At 33.3% G+C, this 10,284-nt stretch overlaps 1 protein-coding gene across 1 annotated transcript; it reads left to right on the top strand.

The window, feature by feature from the left end:
* Positions 1-337: 337 nt before the first annotated feature.
* On the top strand, positions 338-9,739 carry foxp3b (forkhead box P3b). Its single transcript, XM_079827262.1, has 14 exons — positions 338-367; positions 1,703-1,792; positions 5,003-5,160; positions 5,270-5,359; positions 5,471-5,579; positions 6,683-6,797; positions 6,877-6,981; positions 7,086-7,173; positions 7,402-7,476; positions 7,697-7,835; positions 8,345-8,421; positions 8,560-8,661; positions 9,045-9,176; positions 9,327-9,739. The coding sequence occupies exons 3-14, from the start codon at positions 5,005-5,007 to the stop codon at positions 9,375-9,377; spliced, it is 1,239 nt and encodes a 412-aa protein (XP_079683388.1). The 5' UTR covers positions 338-367; positions 1,703-1,792; positions 5,003-5,004; the 3' UTR covers positions 9,378-9,739.
* Positions 9,740-10,284: the final 545 nt, after the last annotated feature.

The raw sequence follows: 10,284 nt of genomic DNA, 5'->3' as shown, positions 1-10,284 counted from the left end.
AAATAAAGACTTTAAGCCACAGGAAAACATATCTCCCTCAAACAACAAATCATATTAAGTATTACTAAAAATGATGCACAAAAGATGCTCTCAGGAAACTTAAAAGTCAGCGATGAAATGATGTGTATAACTCTGTGTATGATTTTTATTTCTTTATTTATTATTACATACAGGATTCACCGGTTGACACCAAATAAACACTTTTTTCGCTGGAATGTTTCTGTCAAACTCAAGAGCTGTTTATGAATACTGTCTGTTTCCTTTGTGATGACACAGAGTATTTGCTGAGTATTTGCTGAGTATAAATAAGTGCTGGATACTGACTACTGGCAATGACACATTCTATGTGGGAAGGTGGCAACTTCAGGTGAGTCTTAAAATGCACTTCAGCTCTGTGGAAACTATTCCGTGAAAACTGAACAATTTACTAAAGCGTAAATGAGATTAACTTTCCTACAACTTAACAGATGTGTTGCATGATAAAATGATTGCTGATCTTTTGGAAACATTTTGTTTCTTTACATTTGCATTTACTACTAATCTCTGTCTCTGAGGACCATAGACCGGTGAATAATATATATTATTTAAAAAATATTATATATGTTATATGATATGTATATGATATATATATGATATATATATATATATATATATATATATATATATATATATATATATATATATATATATATATATATATATATATATATATATATATATATATATATATATATATATATGATATATATATCATATATATATATATATATATATATATATATATATATATATATATATATATATATATATATATATATATATATATATATATATATATATATATATATATATATATATATATATATCAATCATGTGCTGCCAAATCCTTAATCGCGATAAATTGCATCCAAGATAAAAGTTTGTGTTTACATAATATATGTGTGTATTGTGTATAATTATTATGTATACACACACATGCATGTATATATTTAAGAAATATTTGCATGTGTATATATTTATATAATATATATTATATACATTTATTTTTCTTAAATATATGCATGTCGTTTGTCGTTTGACAGCACTAATATAATGGAAATACAGAACCGGCTCACATATTACAAGAAAAAACTCACAAATTAATTATAGTATACTTAATTGTACAAATGATAGTATACAATGTATGCAAATTAATTGTACTATAGTCTATATAATCTTATAGTATAATTATTAGTAATTATATTTTAAAATCTGATGATATAGTACAGCAGAAATGAGACATATTACTAAAATCATAATTTTATTAAAAGCTTTTCATTTGTTATAATTGGTTTTTCATATGTAATAAAAAACAAAAAACATAATCTTTAAATAATATTTTGGCTCTAAATCTCAAGATAAAATAAAAATGTACAAGAACAGACCCTTTTCCTTTTAATATTGTGCTTACCTTTCTCAGAGAGACACTTTAACATTACATAAAGCATTTGTTGAAGAGTACCATGAATTGTCTTTAATCTTACACAAACTTGTACTCAACCCCTGCAGACTGAGGTGTTAGATGGTCTCCGGTGTGTCCTTAGCCATTCATAGAAGAATTACATTACCTCATGATCCATTACCTTTGATATAAATTGATGAATCTAACATTGCATTTACTCCTTTGATGTGAGATTTTATCTCTCTCTTTCTTTTTTTTCAGATTGTCTTTTTTTATCCTATAAAGTTCCTTTCACTCTCGTTTTTAACCAGAACGGCACAGGAAGACAACGGCCGACTACAAAGGCACAAGGTAAAGAAAACTGGTGAATATTTACTTGCTTGTTTTCGTTGATTTAATAGTGCCTGTCATTTAATGACAACTTTGGTGACAAATTATTGCATGCAGGCCTTAGATGAGACCGTTTGGGATTATAATACTCAAATCTGCATTTACATTATCTGCATGCACATAATATCATATGATTATGTTGGGGTTTTGAAGATTTGAATTAAAATATTTACAATGCATAAACATTTACCAGAGAAAACCTTCTCAAACTATATGACTATTAAAAAATTTTTATTTTACTTGAACGCCTCTGAATAATATTTTAATCATGTTAACCAAGCAAATTATGATACAGTATGATACAATGTATGTCGCACATGAAATTGAGATATTTCCTTAAATTATTTGGAACTGTTTATGTTTACTGTATGTACGCCTTCAAACATTCAAACAATGGAAATATGAGCGTGGGAGGATAAAAGAGATAAAGTTATGGTCACTGTGAGTCATTTAGTTTAAGTTTTTTCTCAATTTTTTTTGGATAACAAAAAAAGTTCAGTTTTTAAACTTGTTTCATGTGGTAAAGATGGAAAGGAAAGTAGCTGACAAATATTGATTCCCATATGTAGTTTCACTTAGATTTTGTTAAAAACTACAACTTATGTGAAAAGAGGAAAAAGGTTCAAACGAGATGAGTGAGTAATATTCCATCGCTGAGTTGTGTGAACCTGAAAGCAAAATTACATATGTGATAGACACTCCATACATTCTCTAGAAAAGCGACTGACTAGGAATAATAATGCAAGCCATGAAATTATTGGTATTTTGTCACATTTTATTTTAAGGTGTCATTGTTACAGTGTAAATATATATTTAAGTACTGAGTAATAATCAGTAACTATATTTTGCTTGCATTTGATGTTTGTTTTAAGTGCAGAGGTGTGCATGAAAACAAATCATTTTATTGTTAAAGACGCTCTGATCTGAACTCAGACTCAATAACATCATCAACCGCATTCTAAAGTCTTATATCCCTTATCCTGTTCCTGGGTTGCTTCTTTTGTGCATGTTTTTGCAAAATGCAAAGTGTGTTTATGTGGTTTCCTGAGGTGGGAGAGGTGTGTGTCTTGTCTGACAGACAGATGTCACGCACATTTTGGGTTCGCATTCAAGCAACTCTCGTGTTTATGTTTTTCTGGAGACTTTAACCTAAAAAAATGATAGCTAGAGGTTAGAGGTTTGTCAGAAATGATTATGGTCTTGTGGTTACTGTAAATTATAGTCTGTCCACACATGGTCACATTGAACGCTAGTAGTCTCACTCACTTTGCTTTAATTATTCACACCCCTCGGTGCTTACAGGGAAAATACCACCATAAGAAGGTCTGTGTTCCTGGGATTCACATTCCTTACATGCATGCCATACTTTCCTTTTAAATGCAATTTTATGTAATCTATCAGCACCTTATTGGTTTTCTGCGAATGTAAATAATATTTCTTTCACCTACTCAATAATTTTTTTTAAGGCTTGCCTTTTTTGCATGCATTTACAACATATTTAAAGGGTTAGTTCACCCAAAAATGAAAATTCTGTCATCATTTGCTCCTCCTCGTCATTTCAAACCTGTAAGACTTTCTGTCCCTCCATTGACAGTCGACGCACGTAACTACCACTCAAAAAGTTCTTGAAGAGATCGAAAAACTAATCCATTTGAATTGAGCGGTTAAGATCAAATTTGCACAGTACGCTTGAGCTTCCACAAGAACCAATGAGGTTCATTCTCCTATTGCGCAGCACGTTTGAGCTTCCACAAGAACCAATGAGGCTTGTTCTGGTGTTATGCATCTACGTTTGAGCTTCCACAAGAACCATTGAGGTTCGTTCTGGTGTTGCGCAGCACGTTTGAGCTTCTGTAAGAACCAATGAGGTTCATTCTCCTGTTGCGCAGCAGGTTTGAGCTTCCACAAGAACCAATGAGGCTTGTCCTGGTGTAATGCATCCACGTTTGAGCTTTCACAAGAACCGTTGAGGTTCATTCTCGCGTTGCTCAGCACGCTTGAGCTTCCTCAAGAACCAATGAGGTTCATTCTCGTGTTACGCATCCACATTTGAGCTTCCACAAGAACCAGTGAGGTTCATTCTCGTGTTACGCTTCCATGTTTGAGCTTCCACAAGAACCAATGAGGTTCATTCTCGTGTTACGCATCCACATTTGAGCTTCCACAAGAACCAATGAGGTTCATTCTCGTGTTACGCATCCAACGTTTGAGCTTCCACAAGAACAATTGAGGTTCATTCTCGTGTTACGCAGCATGTTTGAGCTTCTGTAAGAACTAATGAGGTTCATTCTTGTGTTCCACAGCACGTTATAGCTTCCACAATAATGAGGTTCATTCTCATGTTATGCAGCACGTTTGAGCTTTCATAAGAAACCATTAGGTTCTTTTCTCGAGTCACACAGCAAGTTTGACCTTTCATAAGAACCAATGAGGTTCATTTTTGTGTGTTATGCGGCACATTTGAGCTTCCGCAAGAACCATTGAGTTTTGTTCTCGCACATCAAGCAGTTATGGTTGAGCTTCTGTTTATTATTTGCTGATCAATGTTTATGTGAATAAAAGCCTAAATTAAATCGATTCATCAAATAAAGCGATCCTGTCTCTTCAGAAATCTTGGATTAAACAGTTTGATTCATTTGGATTTATTTTACAATCTGTTTATAAATGTTTTGAAGCGTCAGAGTTTAGGGTGAATAGACTTTCAATGGAGGGACAGAAATCTCTGATTTCATTAAACATATTTTCATATTTGTTTTGAAGATTAACGTAAGTCTTATGGGTTTGGAATGACATGAGGGTGAGTAATTGATGACATTGCTTTTTTCCATTTTTGGGTAAACTTGGGGGTTCATGAAGGTACTGAAGGTATATAAAACAAATGATTCCATAGAAAAGAATAAAGTAAAAACAAAATAATTTAAAGAGTGTCAAAGACAATTGTCCCTAATAATTAAAGTAATATAAGGATAGTTGATTTAAATAAATACATGCATACTTATTACTTACAATACAATACAATATACAATACAAAAGGAATTGTATATTAAAGCAATTATTCCAGATAGTCTAATACAGAAAATTACAACACTAAGTCAACCGTAACCAAAGATATAGTTAAAGTTTCATTCGTATTATGTGAAATGTAAGTATATGTCAAACTCTTGAATTCAGGAATGCCTCAGTCTGAGAGAGAAAGTGACAAGAGGGTGAGTGGGAGAGAAAATGAACGACAGCCACAACTGAAAGAAGAGCGTATTGCATCTCCCCCTCTGATGAACGAACGTTCTTCACCCCAGTGCGTGCAAGATCCTTCATCTGCTGTACGTTCTGTGAGTGAGCTTCATTTTCTGGTATTTTCAATGCTTTAAATAAAGACTCAAGTTTTTGTATTTAGTGTATCGATGTGTTTTAAATTTTCTTGCTATATGATTTCTGTAGAATTCTGACCCTCAGACAATGGCATCAGTCCAGCACACCCATACTGCTCCTTCCAACAACTCAACATACTTAAAACATCCACTATGCCAGGTAGATGAATAAGCTACTGATATTTAAAAGCTACATGAAGCTCTCAGAGAATGGCTTTTATTGTGGAGAGGGTTTAGGCGTGATTATCGGTGTGTTTGTGTACGTGTGCAGAGAGCTGGTGATGAGGAACGGATGCAGTTTCTTCAGCTGGTGTTTCAGAATTCTCGAGCTGGCCAGATCAGGCCGTCTGTACTCCGCTCTACAGCTCTCCTGCTCCAGGGTTTGTGTTCCAATGAATTATTCAAACTTTCCATTTTTTCTTGACAGTCAAAGTAGTGAAATCCATAGAGATATCATTATATTCCACATATGTACATGTTCTGTCAAGCAACTATGTTTTGAAACACATAAATTGAGGCATGTAACCTCTTCAAAGTGTTTCGACTCAAAAGGTTTCAAAAGAAAGTTTTTGAACCCTCTCTGAAGGAGGTGCTGTAGTTATGTTTTATATAATAGCGTTTAAGTCATACGTTTACGTACCCCTTGTAGAATCTGCAAAATCCTTTTTTTTTTTTTTTTTAAAGTGGGATCATAACATTTTTAAAATGTTGTACTCTTCTGAATAAGCTCATAGATAAGCTTAATATAACATATGTTTACATATTGTCCACAAAAAAGAATAATTAAACTCAAATTAATTTGTTACTATACTGCTAATTATTATTATATGTATTATTATTAGTAATATTGCCATTATATAAGTTTTAACATTTTGCAGATAACCCTACTCTCAAAAAAACGTAAGCCTTTTTTCAAGATTTACACAATTTAATTAATAGTAAAATTCCATCAGATTGAATTGAATAATCCTTATGTAATTTAATTGAATAAATAATTAAGGATTGTTCAATTATTCAATTAAATTACTTAATTGTTAAATTATATTTGATGGAAAAAAATGTAATTCCATAAATCTTAAAAAAGGCTTACATTTTTTTGAGTGTATGTAAACATTTGACCACAAATGTATATAAAAATATATATAAATATGAGAATATATTATTCATGATATATATATATATATATATATATATATATATATATATATATATATATATATATATATATATATATATATATATATATATATATATATATATACATTAATACATAATGAAAATACTCATAATTTAAATACATTTTAATTTATCTTGAGTTATATAGTTTAAAATATATTATTTATACATATAAAACAATATAATATAATAAATATGAGTATAACATATACATGTGCATAAAAAAACAATATAATATAATATAATAACTGAAAACAAATATTGTTAAAGTATTCTCAGGTGTGCACTGCTTTGCCTCATTCCTTAGCAAATGACAGTCACCCAGTAGCTATGAACAGAAGAAAAGAGACCGGTCACAGCGCACAGATTTCCATACAAGCTGTTGCTGACAGGAAACAATCTCCCAGCTCACACCATCACAGGTAAGTATCACTGAAAAAAATCATAAAGGTAATAAATGTTCATTAATATGCATATTTACACATCTCATGGCTTTCTCAGCCCTGTCCAGACAGAGATGCAGAGTTTCAGCTCACTGTATGTAAATGGGCAATGTCGCTGGCCAGGCTGTGATAAAGTCTTTGAAGGATACACACATTTTTTTAGGTAAGTCTGTTTTTTTTTTTTCAATATATGAAATAGCATAAGCGAGCTTCCATTGTTGGAATCTTATCAATTTCGAACTGAACATTTTCTGATTCTCAACCTAGACATCTGAACCGAGACCACAGCACAGATGAGAAATCTATTGCACAGTGGCAGGTTCAGCAAGATCTGGTACGCCACATGGAGAATCAGGTACAACAGAGATACGATCTCTTACAATCATTACACAAGCATCACAAGTCTTGCTCTGTGCATTTTTGATTATCATCAGTTATTATGAATGTATGAATGAGGTGTTGAAAGTGAATCATGGTTTCATTGGTTTTGAGTCATTGAGTGTGAACCCAAAAGAATCAAACATCTTGGTAAAAGTGGTTTGAGAACCCACTGGCTCTAATGTGCTATTTGTGATGACTTCAGCTCATTCAGGAGAAGCAGAAACTTCACGCCATGCAAATCCACCTTCAACTCTTTGACTGCATCTCGACATGTACTGTAAGACTCTTCAGAATACTCTTTGAGCCTGCCACAAGTTTCGTGAGAGCATACAGAAATAGCATTTCTCATAGTTAACATGACATTTCCTTTTTGTGAATTCATAACGTCAGTAAATCTATACAAAGTGCAGTTGAACTAATTTCAAGATGTCTATGGCAACCTAGCTGTGCTCATTGCCGCTCTCATATTAAGGGCTGACTTGTGTGTTCTCCATCAGGGAGCTGCTTCAGGCCGGTGGAGGCCGCTGGCACTAAATTTGCCCCTGTTGGGGGAGCCAGATGGCAGGACGGAGAGCGCTAGTGAAGCAGCGGTACAACAGGAACCCTGGCACATACCCCCACCACACTTGCTGCCAGGTAAAACCTGCTAAAACCCAAAATACACATCTTGCTGTGCCCCTAAACACACATGATCTAACTAAAGAGTTTCTTTAAACAAGAAAAATCCAATTAAGTGGAATTGAAAAATATACAGACGGATAAAGGCCACGCCCATCTTCTGCTTCCTTTCCATTTATGTTATTGGCCAGACAGTAGAAAGTTGGTGGTCTACCACTATGTACAGTTGGAGTTGTGATTTTGCTTGTTTCCTGTCACAATTGGCATGCCTGCAGACCACAAAGGCTGCCTAAAATCTGGACCAAAAGTAGTTCACACAGCCTCAGCTGGAGTTGTTGCTCATAAGCCAGCAATTATAAAAACTTGATTTCACATTTGATAGGTAGTTATCGAAAATGACTGACTCATTTGCATTACCCAGCAGCAAAACATGTAGCGACACAATGCACAAATGAGTGTTTGCGGTCAATTTCTAAGAATTATTGTGTGATGTTCTGTTAAGTAATTTGGTTTTCTGCCAATTACAGATTTGGTTAGCGGTGTTGAATACTACAAACATGCCAATATACGACCGCCATATACATATGCTTTTCTAATTAGATGGGTAAGTACATATATATTATATTATATTTATTATATTATATTATATTATATTATATTAGTAAGTACAATTATATACATTTTAATGCTTTTTTTAAAATTATATAAATGTATAAATGTGATTTATCATTGATTCCTACAGTCAATCCTGGACGCCCCAGAGAAACAGCGGACTTTAAATGAAATCTACAATTGGTTCACAAGAATGTTTTATTATTTCCGTCATAACTCTCCTACATGGAAGGTACAAAACATTCTGTCGCACCCAACTAACCATCAGTTTGAGACCTAGGAACAGTCCCATCTCTGTTTTGTTCAAAACTCAATTTAAAGCATTTTTCTTTTAATTTTTTTTTATATTGTGAGAGACTGAAAGGTTTACTTGTGTTTTTGATTTAATTGTCTTAATTGAAACAAAATATGCTCCAACCTTCAGCAGGTTTATCTCTGATATCCTGACATCATCATATCAAACTCCACTTTGGGATATTATATTTTTGTCCACATGGTGCCGCTGTTGATATGATAAAAACATGCTGAATAATCTCACTAAACGCCACTATACCTAATTCATATAAATGTAAAATTATATTTCCTGATTTATAACTGCTTCAACCTTTTTCTCAGAATGCCGTGCGACACAATCTTAGTCTCCACAAATGCTTTGTGCGGGTGGACGGGAGGACGGGAGCGGTGTGGACAGTGGATGAGGAAGAGTTTCAGAAGAGGAAAGGACAAAAAATCAACAGGTCCTCTCAGGTTCTTAACTAATCCTTAGACAAATTACATACACAATGAAATATTATGTTCAGGATGATCAAAACAAAAATATAGATTCAATTCACAGAATATGCTCATTGTTTTTGAAAGTCTGACAATGTGACAAAGCAATGTCTTGTTGTTTTACAGGGACTACAGTTTGAATTGGCTGACACCCTTATCCCATTGTCCATCCCATGAAGCCTCACATGTATCTATAAAAGCCACACATTTTCAGTGAAACCTTTTCCAAGTGTATAGTGTAGTATGAACAAAAATGAGGCAACAAACAAAAATCAAGTTTTACGATTTTAAAACAGTTCTAGGCATGTTCCTACATGATGATGTTTGTTAATATCCATTGATGTATATCTATCTAAAAACATGTCAACAAGTCTTCCTTTAAAAACGGTGTTACTGTCTAAGTCTAAGTAGAAAAATATGACTAATATGAATATTTCCTTTTTAATTAGTAGACAGTGGTAATTAATGAATGCATGCATTATTTCTGATGAACCTTTTTATGTCCTGAATTATATCTGATTAAAATGAAATACAATAGCAATAACATGAGAATATTCAAAATTATTCAAAACTTCACTTTGGGAGACCAGACTACAACCTGACCAGAAGAGGGCATCTGTGTTTGCGCTCACACGTTTTTTGGGTGTGGTAATTCTGTAACAGTGCAGGCAAAGACAAAAAGAGTCATCAAGCTGGAATGAAAGACAAAGAAATGTCCTATCTACATTTATAAAACATATTCTGATGATATTTATAATGTATAATAATTCAAATCTGAGTCACTAAAACAGGCTTGATTAAGGGCAAATTGTATGTTGATTAAAACATGTCTTGATTTCTCAAATTCCTCACCATGCTGATTTGAATTACTGTAGTATTCCATCATTTTCTTCTACTTATTCTTCCTCAGATGTGCAAATGGTCGCTTTTTCACCCTATTTTGACATGCTGCAGTCTAAAGGTGGATAGTAAATAAATTTGCTGCATCCGTTCCCCTGTGGTTCTCTGTTTTGTCTTCCAGCTTGATGGGAACATATCCATCCCTTATGATGCTTCAGCCTGTGCTTTTGTGCTCCTCTGCCAC

This window comes from Gobio gobio, assembly GCF_949357685.1.
Source record: "Gobio gobio genome assembly, chromosome: 10".
NCBI classification, from domain to species: domain Eukaryota; kingdom Metazoa; phylum Chordata; class Actinopteri; order Cypriniformes; family Gobionidae; genus Gobio; species Gobio gobio.
The sequence above is the reverse complement of the archived record's forward strand: the minus strand, read 5'-3'. Positions and strand labels throughout refer to the sequence as shown.

What these genes read in the sequence shown, in the direction of transcription:
- foxp3b (XM_079827262.1), top strand. Translation starts at nt 5,005, where the DNA reads ATGCCTCAGTCTGAGAGAGAAAGTGACAAGAGGGTGAGTGGGAGAGAA. An exon ending in CTTCATCTGCTGTACGTTCT is followed by an intron (nt 5,161 to 5,269) that starts GTGAGTGAGCTT and finishes TGATTTCTGTAG; the next exon opens with AATTCTGACCCTCAGACAAT. An exon ending in GGATACACACATTTTTTTAG is followed by an intron (nt 6,982 to 7,085) that starts GTAAGTCTGTTT and finishes TTCTCAACCTAG; the next exon opens with ACATCTGAACCGAGACCACA.